Consider the following 23799-nt stretch of genomic DNA (forward strand, 5'->3'; position numbering starts at 1 on the left):
TTTTTAAAGTTCTGATCGCACCAGCCTTTCAAGGCTTTTCATTGGTAGAGAGGTCAAAGGTGTAGGTCTAAAATCATTTTAAATACTAGAAATAAAAAATAATTATACAAGAAATAATCGTATCTATACAAAAGGCAGAATATGAGCAATTGACATCAGTAAGTTCATCCAAGTCATTCGACGACTGCTTGAACACACCCCCGTCAGTGAAGTCAAAGCATTCCTGCGGGGAGAGCACAGATTCTTTTGACCACACTTTCACCTCTGTGGTTTGCACTTGTTCCCATTTTAAAAGAGTCTTGTAGATGGGCAGAAGGTGCACACAGTTATGGTCTGCTGATCCCAAAGGAGAAAGGGATAGAGATTTAAAAGTATTTTTTAATTGACTCATAACAAAGATCAAAGGTTTTGTCCCTCTTGGTTTGATATTGATAAAAGTTTGTTAGGGAATTTTTTAGGGTTACATGGTTAAAATCACCCAATATAAAATAGAGAGCATCAGACAAAATAGATTGTGGTTTATAAATGAATCAGATAAAGGAGATCCATTCCAGTCAGCAGCAGGGTGAGTACTTAAACAATATAAAATACTCAAACCACACAGAAAAGCACGTAGAGACGATTAATACAAGTATAAAAAGCCAAACTCTTACTGCTGGTCGCTGCGTGCGCATGCACTCAAATAATGCATAGGGACTCATTCGATGGACAGTTTGTCTTGTACAGCTGGCCAGATACGTTTCCTGTTGATTTAGGTTAAGCAATCCATTTATGTCAAAAAAGCTTGTGTCCAAGTCGAAATAGCTTGTCTCCAAGTTCCACATTTATAGCATTGCTTTCACATCACTCTCCTGGCTTCCGTATGCTCCAAAGTCTTACCTTCTTCTTTGTGCTCGCTTCTATAAGCAGTAGTTCATCCTCAGTATATTTAGCTTCAAAAATATAAGGTTGTGAAGCCTCATTTGTCTCAAAATATTTGTCTTTGTTGTTTATTACCAAGTCTCCCATGATTAGAACACGCACGCGTGTTTGAATCTGGAAGTAGGAACACACATTTGTTGCCATAAGTCAGACCTGCGCTGCTATAGAAACAGAAATCAATGTGCAGACGAAAATCAGTCTCGGAATAGAATAGAATAAAAAAGAATAGAATAGAATACAAAGTACTTTATTGATCCTGGGGGAAATTCAGCATCACAGTTCGCTCACAATAGTCAATAAACACTTAAGTATTTTTTACATGTGAATAATATAAATACAGTCTATTATACAGCATTATTCACATGTGAATAATATACATACTGTGTATTATACAGCAGTATTCACATGTGAATAATATAAATACATTATAGATTTACAGTACATGTACAGTTTAAAAGGAACATATGCATTATAAAGTCTGATGGCTGTCGGTATAAGGGCCTCCTGTGTCACTCCGTGTTGCATTTTGGGAGTCTGAGCCTTCCACTGAACGTGCTCATTCTCTCCGCCAGGTCCGAGTGTAGTGGGTGGGAGGTGTTGTCCATAATGGCTAGGAGCTTTGCTAGACTTCTCCTCTCTGACACCACCGCCAGAGAGTTTAGCTCCACTCCCACCACGTTACTGGCCGTCCTTACCAGCTTGTCCAGCCTGTTTGCATCCCTTGCTCTCAGTCCGCCGCCCCAGCAGGCCACGGCGTACAAGAAGGCGCCAGCCACCACAGACTCGTAAAACATCTTCAACATCATTGTACAGACGTTATATGATCCTAACCTCCTGAGGAAGTAGAGGCGGCTCTGTCCCTTCTTGTAGAGGGCCTCAGCGTGTTTTGATCCATTCAGCTTGTTGTCCACGTGTACTCCGAGGTATTTATAATCCAGAACCATGTCCACATCGACCCCCCTGATGGAAACAGAGGTCGCTGGAGTACTCCATCTCCTTCCAAGGTCCACAACCAGCTCCTTGGTCTTCGTCACATTGAGCTAGGGGTGGTTCTTTCCAAACCATGTGGCAAAGTCTTCCACCAGTGCCCTGTATTCCTCATCATCACCATCTTCAGTACACCCCACAATTGCAGAGTCATCGGAAATCTTCTGAAGGTGGCAGGACTCTGACTGATAGTGGAAATTGGTGGTGTAGATGGTGCAGAGGAAGGGTGAGAGGACTGTGCCCTGCGGGGCCCCAGTGTTGCTGACAAGTCTGTCAGACACACAGTCCTGCAGTCGCATGTACTGTGGTCTGTCAGTCAGGTAATCAACAACCCAGGACACCAAGGGGGCCTCCACCTGCATCATACCAAGTAGCCCGGGCCGTATGGTATCGAAAGCACTGGATAATTAAAAAAACATGACCCCGCACACTGCTCGCAAGCTTGTCTGGGTGGGTGTGAACTCGGTTCAGCAGGTAGATGACTGCGTCCTCCACTCTCAGTCGGGGCTGGTAGGCGAACTGGAGTGGGTCCAGATGGGGCTTGATCGTCGGGCGTAGTTGTTCCAGGACCAACCTCTCCATGGTCTTGATGATATGGGAGGTTAGAGCTACCGGCCTGTAGTCCTTCACTTGCTGGGTCTCGTGCACTTGGGGATGGGGACCACGCATGAGGTTTTCCACATTGTGGGGACTTTCTGCAGCTTATGGCTCACGTTGAAGATGTGCTGAAGCACACCACACAACTGTGCGGCGCAGGCTTTGAGCACCCTGGGGCTCACACCGTCAGGACCTGCGGCCTTGCCCGTGTGTAACTTCTTTAGCTGTGCATTCACCTGTTCTGCAGACAGACACACTGAAAGGTCTCAGGTGGGGGGGGGGGAGTAGTCATTGGAGTTGGGGGGCTGTGAGGAGGGTGAGGTGTGGATTGGTTCGCTGAAGATGTCAGGGGGCCTCCCTGAGTTTGGTTTTCAGCAGCCCCTGAACAACAGCCGCCATCAATCAATCAATCAATCAAACAGTCAATGTTTATTTATATAGCCCTAAATCACAAGTGTCTCAAGGAGCTGCACAAGACCTCACCTCCTCCGTGTTACCAGCATTGAATGCCCTCTTCTTCTCATTCAGTAGGGCTTTGATGTCCTTGGTCACCCATGGCTTGTTGTTTGGGTAGCAGGTGACCGTCCTTGATGAGACGTTTGAGTCAACACAAAAGTGTGATAATATGCGGAATCTCCCTGGGCAAATAATATGGTCTGAGTCCTATAGCTAATAACTTTACATTCGGGTCACAGTGTCGCTCTTTTATTGTGATATGACCGGGATGACAATATTTATATTTAATAAACAAAGCAATTCCCCATCCTTTCCGCTTTTCGCTGGTTCGGTCCCGGTCAGAGTGCAGTATGAAACCCGTTTATAGAGACGTTACGATCAGGAACATCGCTGTGCAGCCATGTCTCAGTAAAACACTCACGATTTTCTTTCTTACTACTGGCAAGCAACGACAACTCATTCATTTTATATGCCAGAGACCGCACGTTACCCATGACGACGGAAGGAAGATATGGTTTATATCTCCTTCTCTTCCTCCTTGCTTCAGCCCTTTTCTGTCTCGAACGTCCCCCTTTCCCTCGACAGCCACGAAAACCTTCATTAGTTCTTTTTACCTCCTCCAGGATCTGATTTGTTAACGCCGGGTGCGTTAGCTGGATGCTAACAGCTGGTATCGCTAACAACTGTTCCCTGGTGTAGATAAGGAAAGCATTAAAATAATCAAAATGTGGTAAATTTTAAACATATTGTATATTGTTATGAATGTGTCTGTTACTACGTTGTATATAGACTTGCAGTGTGTATACATGTATACAAAGCGTTGCTGGAGGATTTAGAAGTTGTTTCAGAGGGCTTTGAAGGCTACAATGGTGACTCTGCTGCATCTTCCAAGCATTTTTTCATCTTTAAAATCTTAAAAAAAAAAAAAAGACGCGTGTGTTCTTCTTGTCTCTAGTAATAAAAAAGAACACTTGTCTATTAAAGTGCTCTGCATTGACAAATTGAAAATGGTCATCAAAATTGATGATCCTTGAATATAATAGAAAACTATGGTGTTAAATGAAGCATCTCATTGTTGTAAGGTACAAATAAAAGGGACTCAGTGGCCTTCACAAGGCAGATGCAAGGAAGCAGGAAAATGAGCTGTGTCAAAAGGCCAAATTTCAAGTATGTTTTTTTTTCACCCCTTTAAGCTCGCGTTGAGGGCCTAGCACTTTCATACATAATTTATCATCCAGCTATTTTTAGACTTGGAAATGAGAACGCCTCTGAATGTAAGAGACAGCGAGTGATGGCTTTGGGAATCGTGCTTATTCAACTTGAAGTAGATAGTGGTTTCTTAGTGGAAATCAAAGTTCCTAATCACATGACAGATGAAAGTAAAACTTGAGCATTTACTTAAAAATTGCTGTAGTCGCACAAACATTAGGAACTACATCAAGTGTGTGATATATTTGTTTGTGTTCACCTTAAAATATTGCTCTTGTCATTGCTTTGTAAAATGTTGCTAGTCCTGTATTTAAATGGCTCATGAATTGAGTCTCTTAGTAAATTATATGTGCTAGATAAGACTTTTACCACCAACACGTTAGACGTCCATGCAGTCACAAATGCAGCAAAATGCTGCCAGTTATGAAATACTGTTGTTGTAATCCAAGTTTTTCTGTGTGTGACCTTTGAGGACACAACTTACTGTCAATGGTGTGTTATTCACACAGTAAAGACTTCCCATATCCTTTTTGTAGCTTTGAGGAAATCCTTCTGTCTTGATGCGTCCTATTCATTCTTTCACAAATGGTGTAGTATTGTCATTCACTACTGTACACACACACTGTGTCCGTGCTATTGAAAAGTGAAAGGGCACTGCTGGGGCAGTTCAATGTCTATACAAAAACTCACAGGCACACTTTAGAGGCATTATTGTACCTCACAGACAAGTGGCGTCTTTGTTGAGTTGAAAGTGTAACTGATGTCAAACGTGGCGTATCATGGCCTGTCCCTGCTGTCTTTGTGTTCTATTGTTGCATAGCTCTTTGCTCCTGTTCTTATGAAAACTAAAAGAAGTTTTAAAAAATAATATTTTCAAGGCACAAGCATGAGATGGAACCTGGCACTGTCTTACACTTGCTTGCTTGACATGAATGAGCCAATAGAAAGTTTATCCTTTCAACTTTGAGTTCATCTGTGGTTACAGGCTCTTACTGGTAAGGCTTTGTGGTCTTGATCAGTCGTCTTCTTGCATTGCTTTCAAATATTTGGTATTTTGACCTCTAAGATGATAGTTTTCAGTAATGTTCAGTTTGGTTTGAACTATAATACTGTATGTTTTTTGAGCTTTTACCGATATATTTTATGCCACTGCAAAGGTAGGCTCTTATAACCCAACTTGAATTGTTTGTCTTTTCTTTTCTTACAGATCATGCCTCCCAGATAGCAACCTTCTCCTCTCCACTCCCCCTCCCTGCCCCTGGATCCTTACCTAAATATTCCGGATCCAAATCCGCCACTGCCACCCCTCGTTACCGCAGCCGCCATGCCACCCAGGAAGAGGACAAGGCCGGGCTTGGGGTTCTTGTGTTGCTTCGGCAGCAGTGAGCCCCCAGAGATCAACCTGAAGGACAGCGTGCCCTTGCAGCTGCTGGAGTTCAGTGCCCCCATGCCACCTGCCGAGGAGTTGCATGCTCGCTTCTCAGAGCTAGTGGTAGGTGCCGCCCATCTCCACGTGTTTATTACTTGCTGACATCACTTAATTGTTTTGTTGTGGATGAATAATGATAATTACACCAGTTGAACTATCCAGTTAGTTAACATATCAAGTGAGCTACAACCCTGGATTTTATTTTTGTGTAATGGTAAGCAGCATGCGTCTCATTATCCTGACCAAACTGGCTTATAGAGTTGTATGTTGATGTATGGATAAAACCAAATTGCATTACCCAATTGAACAAATGCAGAGGCTCAGCCTTTTGTTTACATACTGTAAAACCCACCCATGTAAACATCCCACCTTATGTTCATTGTGAGTACATAAATGTGTTCACACTGACAAGAAGTATGGCAAAATGGAGTGTGCCGACAATACCCGGTTGCACTCAACATTTGGGCTGCACAATTAAAAAAAAGAACATAATTGCGAATTTTACTTTTATTTTTTTTAAATCCGAGACATGTTACTTTTAGACTGTCATTAACATTCTTGTCTCAAGTTGCCGCAAAATAAAAAAATATGCAATAATTTACCTTCAAAAATATAAGTTTTTTGCAGACAGCCGCAGTCCTTTTATCTACAGTACATCATGCTCTTGAACTGAATACAATTTACCAATAAAAACTATACAGTGTTTACAATGGCATCCAGTCATAACATATCATATAATAACAATGCAAGTAAACATTTGAAAGGATATATTGTTTATCATTACTGTAGGATTGTTTACCTGTAATTGTAAGGTAAATAACTTTTAGTTATCCTAAATAAATAGACAAAAAACTGAATAAAATGGACTCATCTGTGTAAGCAAAAGTCTAATTAAATGTTGAACTCAAACCTACTTCAAGTTGTCTTTTTCTTTTGTACTGTCAAAATTTGGACCCATTGAAAGTATAAGTATGCCAATTGTGTGCAGTATTCTTAAAGGCCTACTGAAATTAGATTTTCTTATTTAAACAGGGATAGCAGGACCATTCTATGTGTCATACTTGATCATTTCGCGATATTGCCATATTTTTGCTGAAAGGATTTAGTAGAGAACATACACGATAAAGTTCGCAACTTTTGGTGCTAAGACAAAAGCCCTGCCTCTACCGGAAGTCGCAGACGATGACGTCACATGTTGATGGCTCCTCACATATTCACATTGTTTATAATGGGAGCCTCCAACAAAAAGTGCTATTCGGACCGAGAAAACAACAAATTCCTCATTAATTTGAGCGAGGATGAAAGATTCGTGTTTGTGGATATTGATAGTGACGGGTTCCGATGTTTTTAAACACATTTAGTAGGATCATTCTGGGAAATCCCTTATCTTTCTATTGTGTTGCTAGTGTTTTAGTGAGTTTAATAGTACCTGATAGTCGGAGGTGTACGTCCACGAGTGTCTTGACGCGCAGTGTCTCAGGAGAGTCGACGGCAGCTATGGACGGGGCAAGCTCAGCTTTTCTCCGGTAATAAGCGACTTTTTAACCACAATTTTCTCACTGAAACCTGCTGGTTGACATTCTGTCGTGTTTCATGTTCGCTTGACCGCGCTCTGATCCATAGTAAATTTTCACCTCCAGGAATTTTAAACAAGGAATCACCGTGTGTTTGTGTGGCTAAAGGCTAAAGCTTCCCAACTCCTTCTTGCTACTTTGACTTCTCCAATATTAATTGAACAAATTCCAAAAGATTCAGCAACACAGATCTCCAAAATACTGTGTAATTATGCCGTTAAAGCAGACGACATTTAGCTGTGTGTGTGCGTAGCGCTCATGCTTCCTAAAAACCCGTGACGTCTTGCGTACACATCATCATTACACAACGTTTTCAAGACGAAACTCCCAGGAAATTTAAAATTGCAATTTAGTAAACTACAAAGGCCGTATTGGCATGTGTTGCAATGTTAATATTTCATCATTGATATATAAACTATCAGACTGCGTTGTCGGTAGTAGTGGGTTTCAGTAGGCCTTTAAGGAATAGTTTGATTTGAAACATACACCTTACTTAGTTTTTCTGCAACCTGTTTTTTTTTTTTGGCTTTGTCTGCTTAGGTAGAAGGCTGTTGCTGAGATGTGCGTCCTACCTCTCATATGGAAGCATATTCCAAGATCATGAACACTTGACAACCTGCTGCTTATTTTAGAGTAAATTGTTTATCAGTTGCTTGGGATGAACAAAAACAGTGAGATCTGTTTCCAGATTTTAAAACCTCTTGCAACGTTTTCACAATTGACAAAAAGGATTTGGCTTTCTCTCATATCATTGGAACCAGTCCCATCCGAATTTTGTGAATAGATTATTCCTGAGATGGTTGGATGGGTACTTTGTTTTTCGCAAGCTCAGATGTTCCGTGTTTGAGGTCATGTCTCTATTTTGCTGTTGAGAAGCATGACAGAATTTGATGAAGCAGTTAAAGTTAAGATTTTGTGCAAGCGAGACCTGCGAGGGAAGAAAAATTAAGTGCCAGTTAAAGGATCATTCACACTGTGACAGTTAGATTCATGTTTGCTTTCACTGAATGACTATTACACAAAATGCTTCTACCTGACAATGGCAGTCTGCCAATCTCCATCTGTTTTACTGATTCAGCTTCCACCAACATGCTGATATATTTGACCACTTGTCCACCAATCAGTACAGCCAGAATATAGATTGACTGGTCACGCGTCCCTGACAATGTTAATTTCACAAGAAGCATGATTTGGAACCTGGGGAGAAACACAGACATATAGTGAATAGCATAGAGTTTCCTTGGCAACGCAGAAAGAGGAAGTCCCTCTTAAGGAGGTGAATAAGACTGAATGGAGTCTCTGGAGTGGGGGCGACAGATCTGGGCCAACTGTAGGAGTAAACTATTTCTACGCCTCCATAATGGGATCCTCCATTGGGCCTAGACGGCACATTGCATGCTTATCTCATACTGATAGCAGTGCAAAACATGGCTAGAACTGCCCTGTCAAAATAATATGAGGCACAGCAAAGCATTGTTCTGTTTAACAGTGGTTAACTTATTTCAACTCTTATGTGACATGTAAAAATTGAGATGTGTCATCTTAAACAACTGTGTTGCAGCACTCCTTTGTCATTCTTAAGGTTTAGTGTTTTTAGGGATGTGCCGATCAACCGACTACCGACCAGTATCAGCTGATTTTTGGGAAAAGTATTTGAGCACCATTGTTGATTAAAGCCTTTTTTAATGCCGATCATATATGCAGATGGCTCACACTGGAAAGCGGCTTGGAGCTAAATATGTGTTTTCAAAAACAGTGTGCAGTTGCTCCCCTAAGATAAAAGTAATCTCCTACATTACTGCAAATACACTTAAATATACAATTTCTTAGTATCTTAAGTAATAGTATCACTGGAGGATGAAGTTAAACATGTTCCACACCGAGAGCAAGTCAGGAGCAGGCATGCTAATACCTAACCTAACCGCAAAGCTAACTTTTAGCAACACCAATGAATAAGTGCTTAGTAAACTTTAAGAAGTGTTCCAGCGGAAAGTAACCAGCTATTAGGAGGAAATTACCCAGTGCATTAATACGAGTCTATAGAGAACATAATTTAACAGCAACTGTTGGTGTGGCATTACTGTTACAGCCAGTACACGACATGTAAGATGCAAGAGTGAATAACATTGGATTGTGTACTTTTTTGCTATGAAGACAGAACCAAGACTAAATTTGTATGCGTCATTTACAGGTTGCTTTGCCTGACCTATGAGCTATAATATCCCTAAAAGCAAGACCCCACATTTCACCTTCTTAATCATTGTGGAGTGCAGTGCAAATAATTACGAACCAGATCTACCAATGAGATTTTGACTTTCAGTTGTTGCTTTCTGTTTTTCCCTTGTCTTTCTTCTTAGTCGGTTTCTTTTCCCTAACTGGGCGCCTTTGTCTTTCCTTCCTTATCTCGTAAGTTTTGAGGGTTTTCGGGACCAACGTTCTGGGCATTAGCCCAGCTTTCTGTTGTCACACAATGTGTCTTTCTGGGCAATAGTCCCCTGTGTTTGGCTCCTAGTCAGTGATTCCAAAAAAATATACTTAGCCATAACTTTTATTTTGGGAGGTGTTTTTTTAAAAGACATTTAGCCTTTTAGAATGCTTCTTTTAGTGTGACTTTTAGTGGGAAATTAATAAAAAAAGGTGTTGCATAACAAGTGAAAATGGAAATGTTCCCCACCCGCTGAGCCTCAGGGAGCCAGCTTCCTCAGCAGTGCATACCCTGGGATGCACCCTATTTCCTTTTGCCTTTCCTCTGTCATGCCTATACAGTTGTATGTTTCACGTTTCAATTCTAAAGCTCTCACTGGTAATTTGAAGTTACTATTATTGAAACCATATTATGAAAGTGGTCGAGCCCTGTTTAGACTTTTTGGATTGAAAGTAGGCAAGAAACAACTAGCTGAGAGATAGGGCATTGTAAGCCAAAGTAAGCTTGACCAAAATGCGTTGATCTTTAAACATTAGTAATGCATTAGTTATTCAGACTTCAGAGCCTTTCCCTTGCGCAAACACATTTTCACATGTATTCTTAAAGCACTGTGTCACATTCAGGTAGACTTTGCTTCACCTCCTTTTTAATTTTGCATTACACACAGACTGATTGTCTTTTGGGTAATTAACCAGTAGATAAACTTCCTCTGCGTACTCTTGGGGCCTTGTATGACCTCTTAAAATATTAACAATTGCCACGTCTTTCATCTGGCTTCTTGTCTTGCTCAGAATGGCTATAGGACATACACCCTCATAGCCCAAAACTTTATTCACCACCCAGACCCCACCTTCCTTATAATACCACTTAATAAACAAACTCACTATAGGCAGGATGTAATTGTTGGACCACACACATTTGCTATTGAGTTCGAGCTGACACTTTCTGTCACAGAGACACACCCACTTATTCACGTCATTCACATCCACTTGTTCCACACATAATCTGTTTCCTCACTTCCACCTTTTGTGCATCTACTATTTCCCGTGAACCCCATCCGTCATCCTCTATTTGGGCCATCAGTCTCATTTACCCTCTTTATGAGGATACATGATATCAGTTAGTGTTACTTTGGTTTTACTTAGATTCTTGCTCTGCCCACTTTCCATATATTATGTCTTATATATTGTCATGTGTTTGACCTTATGCAATAATGAGCCAAGACACATCTTCATTATGATAATCGCTTAGTGTGTTTTGCATGATGACCACTTTGGGACGATTGTTTTATATTCACTTCTTAAAAACGTAGCAACATGTAATGCACAGCAATATCAGATAACTCTTTTATGAAAGTGAATGACATAAAAGTATGCTTATGTATTTCTCAGACAGAAACCAATATTTGTGCTTTAAACTTTGCCTCACTTATTTTTTCATATAATAGTCGTTATTCTGCAGCACATTTGAGAAGCCCACATGTCTTAGTAGATAGGATGAGACCTGTCCGTCATTCTGTTGCTTTAATGACCACTGTGACAAACGTTTTTATTAATTTGTAACATTACTTCCCTTTTCTAATAAAAATATGAAAGAGGGGTCAGTAGCCTAAGGTTTGAATTTTCTCCTTTTGAGCAGCAGGTGTAACAATATTAGCTTTGGTTTATATAAATTCCCTACTGGAGTGGTTGGCGGAGGTGGATGGGAGCACGTTTACAGAAGGTTCTGCACAGCCAAAATGGAAAGTAATTTGGGTTTTTGGGAGGGAATTTTGAGTGTGAGAAAACTGTGATTTGGGGTGTCGCTTCGAGTCATGAGGAACAGCCACGTAATGCAGATCTGCCATTGGAACATGTTTTGAACTGGAAGGGAGTTTGAGGTAGGAGAAAACGAAGGACTGTTGCTTAATGGGAAAAAAGTATTCTGGCTGGTGTAGCACAAAAATCATGCACCCAACATTAACTATGGTATGGCTTCTCTTGTTCAGAAGCAGACCAACACAATTTGTGCGGATGTTCATTGGTGACAGTATTTTGAAATGTTAACATGTCAAAGTTTTAAATGTGATGTTCTGACAATGCATGAAATGTAACATTCCATATCCATAAGCCCTTACAATTTGCCCTTTTGCTCCCCCCTTGTTTGTCTCTTCTTGCTACTCCGCAATTTAAACCACTGATATCATTGAAGTCTTACGTAGAACCCTTATGTAAACATAAACATCCCCTAAACTGTAGAACCCAGCATTCCTCAGATACTTAAATCTTGTTTTTCATGGCTTACGTATATACCCTGTTCTACTGTATCATACAGTACCTTAAATTGAGAGGCCTAAGGCATAATGTCCGGCAAAGAGAAGTAGCTGATAGCTGAGAGATCAACTGTTGGGCTCTGCTCCCATCTGGTTCAAATCCAAGGGTATCATTTTCATGGATTTCCCCCAGAAGCTCCAAGTATCAGTTCTTTGAAATAGCAGCAGCTTGGACAGCAGGGCTTTGACCCGGTGAAGAGAGGACCGGCCTTAGACAAGCTGACTTCTCAGACTTTATTTGTAATCCGCAGGATGTGGGGAGTAGATTGTGGTCTAAATTAAAATCTGTAAATAATAGTGGAAAAGCCTCTACTTTTACTTTTGGCCGACATAAAATGCAGAAGCCGCAACCACATCTAACTCCTATTGTGGCGGGTTGGACTCCCATTTAGTCTGTGAAATTATGCTATTGAAATGAAAAAATAACTGTGAACTTTTCTGAAGCTCTTTTGTAGTTATTACTTCATTTCAAGTTGACACCTTTCCATTTGTTTCTTTATATCTCTGAATATAAGTGGACTATAATGAGTTATTATATTGAAAGAACTATGGGTGAGATGATGTCACCCTTTTGATGCGTTTGGGCTAGCATTGTGCACTTCAGCCTGACCCGGTCCTTCTGAATGGATAAAACAAACCTTGTGAATTTGCTGGGCTGGCTTTAAGGGGCCCATCACCCCTGGCACTGTTAGCCACCTTCAACCTGAAAGGCAGGGGGTTTGGGGTTTGCGGTACTTCTGGCTGACGTCATGGTACCAAAGCCATTAAGATGAGATTAGTTTTGAGCTTCAGCACAAAGCTCAAGTTCTAAAGCATTTCATCATATTCTCAGTTTTGTAGTCCACCAGTTTAGTTTCATTCATGGTGTTCTTTTTTGTCCGTCGAGGCATTTCTTGTTCTGTGTTCTGTTCCAGATTTAGCCATCTATCCTCTTCCAAAACATTGCTTCTCCTCCATGGCAAACATAGCCTCATTTCCTGGGCTCATATGCATTTCAAAAGGGGGCAGGAGGCTCCTTGTACCCAACAGAAGAATTGAGCATGTTTGCAGGGTGAATATAAAATACTTAGCCTGATAACCAATAGCAATTACTAAAAAACATAAAAGGTGGTTTTACCTTCGGTCTTACCCGATGCGCATGATCTTTTCTCTTATTTCCATATGTGTTGCGCATGATTTCATACAATCCACTGTTTACTTTATATGGTATGTGCAATTGTATAACATTAATGCCTCTCCTGTTTTTGCAGGACGAACTGGATCTGACTGATAAGAACAGGGAGGCCATGTTCGCTCTGCCCGATGAAAAGAAATGGCAGATCTATTGCAGTAAAAAGAAGGTAAGTTCCGAGATTTCCTTTTTTGCAAGAATCTCTGGCTGTCCCTCTGTTGACCGTTCGCTTGCTCCCGCAGTGCCTTTCTCTGTCAGTGATGAATGTTATTGAAGGGCAGCTTTCACCACAGCCAATTTTGAATCAGCTCAGCCACACAGTCAGGCAAAAACCCAACTTCTCATTCGGCTTTAGCTGAAACATCTTTTTTCTCTAAACAACAATAACATGCTTTGTACTTCTGTATATGTTAAACATTGGATACACAACCCATCCATCCATTTTCTGCCGCTTATTCCCTTTGGGGTCGCGACCATTTTGTTAAAATCTTTTAAGCGTTGCTGTAAAATTATCAACATACTACAAGAGCCATTAGAATATTCTGCTTTTCTCTCACCAAAACTTCTTTCATCTGCTTATTACCCTTTCGCATAACTCATTTTGTAGTCATATTGTCAGCAGTAAATGACATTGGGCTTGGAGAAATGGGATAATTCAGTGCCTCGTTTTTGCTCAATCACAAATTGAATAGATGGTCATAAATCCTCCCTTGTGGATCACAGCTTTATCCATCCAAAGTTAGGCTTTGCTGGTCTGATGGGCTTCGACATCCTTTATGAAAATTAATAAACATGTACTGGATGTGTTTGTGGGTGGGGGACTCTTAAGTAATACAAATAAACAGGAAGAACACCTTTGAGAGAGTAACATTTTGTACTTTGGCCTTGAGCTGAAATAGTATGGAACACCCTACTTTCAAGGGATGTCAGGGCAAGAATGGATGCTTGGGGTGAAAATAATGTAAGCATGGTGGAGATATTTGCCCTGTGCCATGCAATTCTTAAAACAAATACAGCCTGTCCTTGTCTGTTCTTCAGGATGTTGCAGCCTGAAGCGCTTTATTTCATGGCAGTGGTATTTAGGTGTTTGTTGCGATACATTTGACGAAGAAAGTGCAATAAATGTTTACGACTTTCCTTCTGTAATACGATATACACACAGGTTAAAGAATAAATAATTAACAACTATCAAACAAAACCACTGTGAAATTTTCCTCTGAGCATCTAACCAACAGGGCACACAAAACGATTAGCATTGTGACATTGAAATGTTGCGAAATAGATTTCATGAAGCCACAACTAAGCACACTTCTATTATAAAAGGTAGATCCATCCAGCCATCCCTTTTCTACCGCTTGTCCCTTTTGGGGTCGTGGGGGGTGCTGGAGCCTGTCTTAGCTGTTTTTGGGTTGAAGGCAGCGTACACCCTGGACAAGTCACCATCTCATCGCAGGGCCAACACAGATAGACAGACAACATTCACATTCACACACTAGGATCATTAGGACTAAATAAATCTCAATCTCATTCCCATCACAAATTAAAAGAGTGCTCAAAATAGCAATTTTAAGCATTATCAATGCTGAAAACGTTATACTCTCAACGGACATACAGTACTATGGCACTTCCTATACAAAATATCCATCCATCCATCATCTTCCGCTTATCCGAGGTCGGGTCGCGGGGGCAACAGCCTAAGCAGGGAAACCCAAACTTCCCTCTCCCCAGCCACTTCGTCTAGCTCTTCCCGGGGGATCCCAAGGCGTTCCCAGGCCAGCCGGGAGACATAGTCTTCCCAACGTGTCCTGGGTCTTTCCCGTGGCCTCCTACCGGTTGCACGTGCCCTAAACACCTCCCTAGAGAGGCGTTCGGGTGGCATCCTGAACAGATGCCCGAACCACCTCATCTGGCTCCTCTCGATGTGAAGGAGCAGCGGCTTTACTTTGAGTCCCTCCCGGATGGCAGAGCTTCTCACCCTATCTCTAAGGGAGAGCCCCGCCACACGGCGGAGGAAACTCATTTCGGCCGCTTGTACCCGTGATCTTATCCTTTCGGTCATGACCCAAAGCTCATGACCATAGGTGAGGATGGGAACGTAGATCGACCGGTAAATTGAGAGCTTTGCCTTCCGGCTCAGCTCCTTCTTCACCACAACGGATCGGTACAACGTCCGCATTACTGAAGACGCTGCACCGATCCTCCTGTCGATCTCACGATCCACTACAAAATATACACTGTATCAAACATAAGGGGGGTCATTGATCAATTTCTTTTTAATAACAAATCAACAAATACAAGCAGGACTGTCCTACTAATTTGCAGCCGCCCTGCTGACACATACATACTGTGACTAGCCCTGCGGTGCACTCAGATTTGGAAATCACAAAAGTCCTTACTTAACTTTAAAAGGGAATGGAGCCTATGGGAGTCGCACAATTACGCCTACAAAGTCATAAAAAAACATCCAAACACCTCCATCAAGGTATTATATGCACACTGTAAGTACATATTTATTGTACTAAAGGCCACATTTATAAGAACATTTATTTATTTACGTATTTTGATAATTTTAAGCATACGCGATGCATTAATTTTAAAAACACATCACAACATTTGCTTTTTTTTCATTCACTGATTTTTACTTACATTGGACTTTTATGAGAACCAACAAGCATAATAAAACATTACTTACTGTGCAATGTCTGCTGTTATTAAGATGTTGACTGCTGGGATGTTAATATATTCTAATTTAGCCAAAGAATGTCCCATAATCCTTACGAAGAAACGGGGTGGGTGTGGGTGGAGTACCAAGCGTCTTTTTTTGTCGTCCTCACCAGTTTCAAGGCGTAAATAGCTGTCATAGTTTATCAACTTGTCGGAATGCCTACTCACACTTTGTCTATCCAGGTGAGAGGCATGATTTATGATCTACAATAAACTTACAGGGAGCACGGAAGCGAGAAAGCAGCAAGCGCTGCTATAAATAGTTTGTCTGTGTTAGCGCTTATAATGACAATATCACTGAATGGAGTGTTGTTGGCAGTTTTTTAATGGTTATTTATTGGATTTTATGGGCAAAATAGTGATGGTCCGCTGTAATCAGACTTGTTTTTAGGCATACCGCTATTTCATATTTTGAATGCCTTTTTAAAAAATCCATCCGTCGTCATGTCTGTCATAATGATAGTGAACAATAGGCAAAATTTAGAAAAAAAAGTGCAGTTCCCCTTTAACAGCAAGGCCGATACAATGATTATGAATAAACAATAACATCCACTTTACCTTGTTGGTGAACCTTTTTGGCATTCAGCGTAACGGACGGTGGGAACTTTCATACAACGCTCTGGATACTTTCTGAATGTTGAAAACTACACACTGCCTGTCCATTGCTTTTTTGGGACTATCTGTGGGGATAGCAAAACTATAAAAATGCTTTGACAAGGCTAATAAAAAAATCACATAAAAAACACACAAAGTATCACCTAGCACAATAACTGACGACAGGAGTGCTGTGCTAACTGAATGTTTGAGATTGATCAGATGGCTCTGCTGCCAGGCACAAAATTGCTGTGCAGCAAGGCACACAATGGGTGGATGAACTGTTTGTACACTGACACAAAGTTTGTACAACAAGCATATTTTTATTCCATCTATGGTTCCTAAATTAGGGTTCCTCTGTAGTGTGTAATTATGCATTTGATTGGGTAGTCCTTTTGACGTACGTATTTAAGTGCTTCCATCCATTCATCCATCCGTTTTCTACCGCTTATTCCCTTTTGGGGTCACGGGGGGCGCTGGCGCCTATCTCAGCTACAATTGGGCGGAAGGCGGTTTACACCCTGGACAAGTCGGCCCTTCATCGCAGGGCCAACACAGATAGACAGACAACATTCACACTCACATTCACACACTAGGGCCAATTTAGTGTTGCCAATCAACCTATCCCCAGGTGCATGTCTTTGGAAGTGGGAGGAAGCCGGAGTACCCGGAAAGAACCCACTCACTCACGGGGAGAACATGCAAACTCCACACAGAAAGATCCCGAGCCTATCTGGGACAAATTTTATTAGGAAAAATGGCTACAATTTGCCAAGATGTGCAAAATAAATTGCAAGTAATTTGCTGGGAATGGTTGAATTTGCATGAATTGTTTGGATTGCAATGTCGCAAAAATACTGTACGGTTGTCAGTTGTCCAAGTTTGACTAAGGATAAGCAAACACAGCACATGAATTAGTTATGTGCCGTTGTGCGGAATGACAAAATCAGGTGTCATTGTGAGTACCAGGAGAATTCAGGTGAAGGCACGATGCCGTTTTTTCCTGTCTACGGAAGCGGTCAAAAAGGTAGGCGTCCCTGAACAAAAGCGTGTCAGTTTTAATATTATTTCAAGGATTAAGTTAACGGCATATAGTTTATTTCCCCATTAACTTAAAAAGTCGCCAGTACAGTCGTAATTTATCATCGGTAATTAAATTGTTATCTGAAATAACTACACACATTTAGGTCTGAAGCACCCAAAACTTGTTCATAATAGCAAAATTGTATTAAAGGCCTACTGAATTGAGATTTGTTATTTAAACGGGGATAGCAGGTCCATTCTATGTGTCATACTTGATCATTTCACGATATTGCCATATTTTTGCTGAAAGGATTTTGTAGAGAACATCAACGATAAAGTTCACAACTTTTGGTCGCTAATAAAAAACCTTGTCTGTACCGGAAGTAGCAGACGATGTGCGCGTGACGTCACGTGTTGTTGGGCTCACATTGTTTATAATCATAATCACCAGCAGCAAGGGTGATTCGGACCGAAAAAGCGACGATTTCCCCATTAATTTGAGCGAGGATGAAAGATTTGTGAATGAGGAAAGTTAGAGTAAAGCACTAGGAAAAAAAAAAAAGGAAAAAAAAGGCGACGGCAGTGGGAGCGATTCAGATGTTATTAGACACATTTACGAGGATAATTCTGGAAAATCCCTTATCTGCTTATTGTGTTATTAGTGTTTTAGTGAGATTATAAAGTCATACCTGAAAGTCGGAGGGCTGCGGTGACCGCCAGTGTCTCTAAGGGAAGCCATATGGAGGAGCCAAGAAAGTCACAGGTGCCTTTTTGACAGCTGCTGTAGGAGGACGCAAACTCCGCTCAAGTCTCCGGTAAGAGCCAACTTAATATCACAATTTTTTCATCCAAAAACTTGCTGGTTGACATGTGTTAGAGAGGCAGCTGCAATTCACCGCTTTCCACCAACAACAACTTTTAGCCGTGAGTGGTGCCGGGCTAAAATGTCCGCTCCAACCAATAACGTCACAAGCACTCGTCAACATAAGCGTCATCATTCCACAACGTTTTCAACAGGATACCTCGCGGGAAATTTAAAATTGCAATTTAGTAAACTAAACCGGCCGTACTGGCATGTGTTGCAATGTTAAGATTTCATTATTGATATATAAACTATTAGACTGTGTGGTCGGTAGTAGTGGGTTTCAGTAGGCCTTTAAAGTCAATGCCAAACTTTGACTTATAGTTACCATAAACCATTTTGACAAACTTTACCAACTTAAAAATACTTTTTTTCAGGCTAAATGTGAAAAAAAAAAAAACAAGAAAAAGCTGTGCCCTGGTCAAAAAACAGACTGCCAAACATGGGTAGCCCATGTTGGAAAGCTGAAGGAAGAACTACACAAATACGTCTTTCATGGAAGATGTCATGGAGAATGAGTAGGAGGAAAAAAACTATATTGGATAATACCATGCTTGTCCGTGTGTGACTGTGCAGCCATGAGGCCATGTAAACTCACTGCAAAGTCTCACAAATTTGAAATGCACACACCACAGTAATATCCTGTGTTCTGTAAAATTATAGCATGGCATGGATTTGAAAAGATAAATCGTGTTCCTCTGCCTGGCAACATTGACAGTCATTGAGGTTGAATAACACTTGGACAGCAACAGCGACAAGCTAACTTCATTCACTTGCAAAACAAAGTAGTTAATGTAGTTAGCTGTAAAGGAATGCCACATCCATTTTGTGGCTGTCTACTGAAAACAATATGCTCTTGAGAGCTGGCCTAATAAAACAGAATTGCCTCTAAAGTTAGACTATGTGTTGTTTAAAAGTAACATAAAGTTGATTTTTCACATCAAGCCAAGAGGGTCGCAGGTCATAAAGCTTGCATTATTATATTAGCATGTCTCCCAAGACTGATATTAACAAGCTTTAACAGTGCAAAGAACTGCCTGCAGAAGTTTTTTACAAGCATATAGTTGTACAAAATATTTTGGGCTGATTTTATATTTCACTATTTTAATATTCAGTTAGTATAATAATAATGTAACATGAAAACCATAACAAATCTATTACATAGTTGTTACTGATGTCAATTTAAAGATGGAGTTTCATCATAAAATTGCAATCAAACGTTTTGGGTTCTCTGAACTGAGCTTTTGTGTGGTGCCCTCTGGTGTAGCATGACTTTAAGACACTAATAAATACTGCTCCTTAATTGTGTAACGGTATAGCGTAATTACAGTTTGGTATGTAGAGTATTAGGTCACGGTTTGGTACATTTTTAGTACAGTGAGGAAACAAAACGCAAAACATAAAACTACATAGCTTTTGTGTTAACAGCCTTATTAAATTTAACATAACATTTTAGGAATATGAAAGCTACAACTCACGGTAGGGTGGAAATTTGATCCAGGATCAATTCTCGATTTAACAAGATTCTTGATTTATACAAATTCTCACAATGTATTATTTGGTATAAACATTCTAACACAACCATTTCCAAACACATTACAGGTTACGAAAGCTCCTCTTGGCTGCTCACGTACAAACCCCGTTTCCATATGAGCTGGGAAATTGTGTTGGATGTAGATATAAACGAAATACGATGATTTGCAAATCCTTTTCAACCCATATTCAATTGAATGCACTACAAAGACAAGATATTTGATGTTCAAACTCATAACTTTTATTTATTTTTTTGCAAATAATAATTAACTTGGAATTTGATGGCTGCAACACGTACCAAAGTAGTTGGGAAAGGGCATGTTCACCACTCTGTTACATCACTTTTTCTTTTAACAACACTCAATAAACGTTTGGGAACTGAGGAAACTAATTGTTGAAGCTTTAAAATAGGGCTGGGCGATATATCGATATATACGATACATCGTGAGTTTGTCTCTGTGGGATATAGAAAATGACGATATCTTGATATTCGAGTATACGTTCTCACGCGGTTGCTTTTAGCTGCTGGCATTACACTACAGGCTCTCCTTGCTCTTTCCTGTCTCTCCTTCTCAAAGACAAGCGCACTTTCTTACATACTGTCACGTCATACATCACATACGTACACGCCCTCGCAAAGCAGAGATGTAGCAGCATGGGTAATGTTAGCTATGATGGTAGCAGAGCCGTGCGAGTGGTAATACGAGAGAAAGAAGGTGCGAATGAAGGAATAATTAATTCCCAAGAAAAACAGCAGGGGGTCCATCGTCTGGCGGTGGTTTGGCTTCAAGTGTGAATATGTCGAACAGACAACCGTATTGTGTCAAGCATGCGGCAAAAGCGTTGCTACCAAAAGTAGCATTACTGCTAATATGTAGCATCATTTGAAAAGTCACCCGCTATAGAATGAAGAGAGTTGAAACTGCATGTCAACATCTTCGTTCGGTGCCACCTGCCCAAACCATCAAAATGCCGAGGCAAACATTTCCAGATCAACATAGTATGAAAAAAATAGTCAACAACCGAATTTAATAACGTCCGGAGCCACCTACCACATAGCGAAGGACGAATACTATTTGATTTCCTATTATGCAGCTCATTTTAATTTGACACTTAAAATGTCTCTGATAATCTTGCACTTTCTGTTTTGGAAATGACATGAACGTTTGTGCCATTGCTTAATAACTGTTTAATAAATGCAGTTTTGGTCAATTGACTTAGTTGTGATTTCCTTCTCTGTATGAAAGTTTAAAATGAGCATATATTAATGCAGAATGAAGAATTATGTTTTAATTTAGACACATAGAATCATCATACTGCTGTGATTATATGCATCAAGTGTTAATTGAAGGCCAAGGCAAAATATCGAGATATGTATCGTGTATCGCGATATGGCCTAAAAATATCAAGATATTAAAAAAAGGCCGTATTGCCCAGCTTTACTTTGAAAGTGGAATTCTTTCCCATTCTTGTTTTATGTAGAGCCACAGTCGTTCAACAGTCCGGGTATCCGCTGTCGTATTTTACACTTCATAATGCGCCACACCTTTTCAATGGGAGACAGGTCTGGACATCAGGCGGTCCAGGAAAGTACCCGCACTCTTTTTTTACGAAGCCACGCTGTTGTAACACATACTGAATGTGGCTTGGCATTATCTCGCTGAAATAAGCAGGGGCGTCCATGAAAAACACGGCGCTTAGATGGCAGCATATGTTGTTCCAAAACCTGTATGTACCTTTCAGTATTAATGGTGCCTTCACAGATGTGTAAATTACCCATGCTTTGGGCACTAATGCACCAAAATACCATCACAGATACTGGCTTTTGAACTTTGAGTCGATAACAGTCTGGATGGTTCACTTCCCCTTTGGTCCGGATGACACGATGTCGAATATTTCCAAAAACAATTTGAAATGTGGACTCGTCAGACCACAGAACACTTTTACACTTTGCATCAGTCCATCTTAGATGATCTTGGGCCCAGAGAAGCCGGTGGCGTTTCTGGATGTTGTTGATAAATGGCTTTCGCTTTGCATAGTAGAGCTTTAACTTGCTCTTACAGATGTAGCGACCAACTGTATTTAGTGACAGTGGTTTTCTGAAGTGTTCCTGAGCCCATGTGGTGATATCCTTTAGAGATTGATGTCGGTTTTTGATACAGTGCCGTCTGAGGGATCGAAGGTCACGGTCATTCAATGTTGGTTTCCGGCCATGCCGGTTACGTGGAGTGATTCTCCAGATTCTCTGAACCTTTTGATGATATTATGGACCGTGGATGTTGAAATCCCTAAATTGCTTGTTCTTAAACTGTTTGACTATTTGCTCACGCAGTTGTGGACAAAGGGGTGTACCTCGCCCCATCCTTTCTTGTGAAAGACTGAGCATTTTTTGGGAAGCTGTTTTTATACCCAATCATGGCACCCACCTGTTCCCAGTTAGCCTGCACACCTGTGGGATGTTCCAAATAAGTGTTTGATGAGCATTCCTTAACTTTATCAGTATTTATTGCCACCATTCCCAACTTCTTTCTCACGTTTTGCTGGCATCAAATTCTAAAGTTAATGATTAATGTTTGTTGTCTTTGTAGCATATTCAACTGAATATGGGTCGAAAATGATTTGCAAATCATTGTATTCCGTTTATATTTACATCTAACACAATATCCCAACTCATATGCTAACAGGGTTTGTATAACGTACATGCACAACGAGTTTGCAAGGAGATGGCCTGAAAAACATATTTTTAAAATGTATTTTTACTATTATTATAAATGTATTATTCAAATAGTTTTTTTCAATTTAGAATTGTATTAAATAAGAATTGTGGTTCAAATTGGATTTTTTTCAGCATCCCCATGAAACCTATAAGCTGCTATAAGATAATATTCCAATAAATACACATCTTAAAATAAAAATATAATATTATAGAATAAAATAAAACAATTGAAAAAAGTTTTTTGTTAATGTATCATTTTAGAAAATAATGATGCAGAATTATTAGATTTAGTTTCCTTATTGCCTAAAATGCTGCATTAATAGTACCTGATTGCAGCTCCATTCCTGATGCTTTCGTCTTAATCACTAGTCTTTTTGTCCTTTTCATATTTTGCTTGAGATGGAATTGTTCTCAAACAACAGACTTTGAGGCCTTTTTTTTAATGCTCAGGCTTTTTCTTTGGTGCGATTGTAAGCATGACTTCTGCTTTTCAAAATCCGGATTGCACATTTTTTGGTTATTGAGTGGACTGGTGACTATCACGAGGCAGTTATACTGACTGTTCTTGAGTGGAAACTCTGTACTTGGTACTGAATGTTCTGTACGAAAAAATGTTATTACAAACACATTTACCGTGAAACCTATATTGTCCAAATGTTGAAACTATTAATTTTCAAATTGCTAACCTAACATTGTTTTCTGTATCCGACACTTTGTACGGTGCTTTGCTAATTCTATCAAGCAGTGCTGTAAGGGAATTGGCGGAAACATGGACTCTCTGTACCATGACTAACTAGAACAGCTTGTCACGGCCTTCATTGAGGCCTTACGTAAGCTGGTCATACTGTATCTTCACCTCTGATCCCCACTTCAGCTAGCGGTGTTGATCTCTTATCAGAATGACATTTTACGTGTGTTGGTGTGTGTAAGATTACACCGGTGGTCATGCCTGTGTGCCAGGAAAGTTAGCATGTCGGTGTCGCATTCCTGTCACTAGTTTGGTATTTGTTAGAGTGCTTTTGTGTTTGTTCATGTGAATACGCTGGGTATAGCAACAAGATGTTACATTTATTAGCACTTAATAATCTGCAGCATCCTCTGACTCTCATTGGTAATGCTACTCTGACCAGGGATGGGAATTTTCCCCGGATCCGCTGAATTCTGCCGATTTTGGCGCCACCAGGGTCATTTCTGTGAATCGTTTGAATCCAGGGGGAAAAATATAGGGGGGGTTAGGTACTCGTGGTTTTTATCCCTGCGTTGACCT

General features: G+C 40.5%; 1 protein-coding gene across 5 annotated transcripts in view; it reads left to right on the forward strand.

The window, feature by feature from the left end:
* The window catches only part of daam2 (dishevelled associated activator of morphogenesis 2), a 179371-nt gene that overhangs the window by 74889 nt on the left and 80683 nt on the right, over positions 1 to 23799 (forward strand). For all 5 annotated transcript variants that reach the window (XM_061895681.1, XM_061895685.1, XM_061895684.1 and 2 more), the window contains exons 2-3: positions 5378 to 5662; positions 13160 to 13249. In XM_061895681.1, coding sequence (XP_061751665.1) covers positions 5495 to 5662; positions 13160 to 13249 — 258 coding nt within the window. In that variant the 5' untranslated portion in view covers positions 5378 to 5494. The remainder of the gene's footprint in view (positions 1 to 5377; positions 5663 to 13159; positions 13250 to 23799) is intronic.

This window comes from Nerophis ophidion, linkage group LG03, assembly GCF_033978795.1.
Source record: "Nerophis ophidion isolate RoL-2023_Sa linkage group LG03, RoL_Noph_v1.0, whole genome shotgun sequence".
NCBI classification, from domain to species: domain Eukaryota; kingdom Metazoa; phylum Chordata; class Actinopteri; order Syngnathiformes; family Syngnathidae; genus Nerophis; species Nerophis ophidion.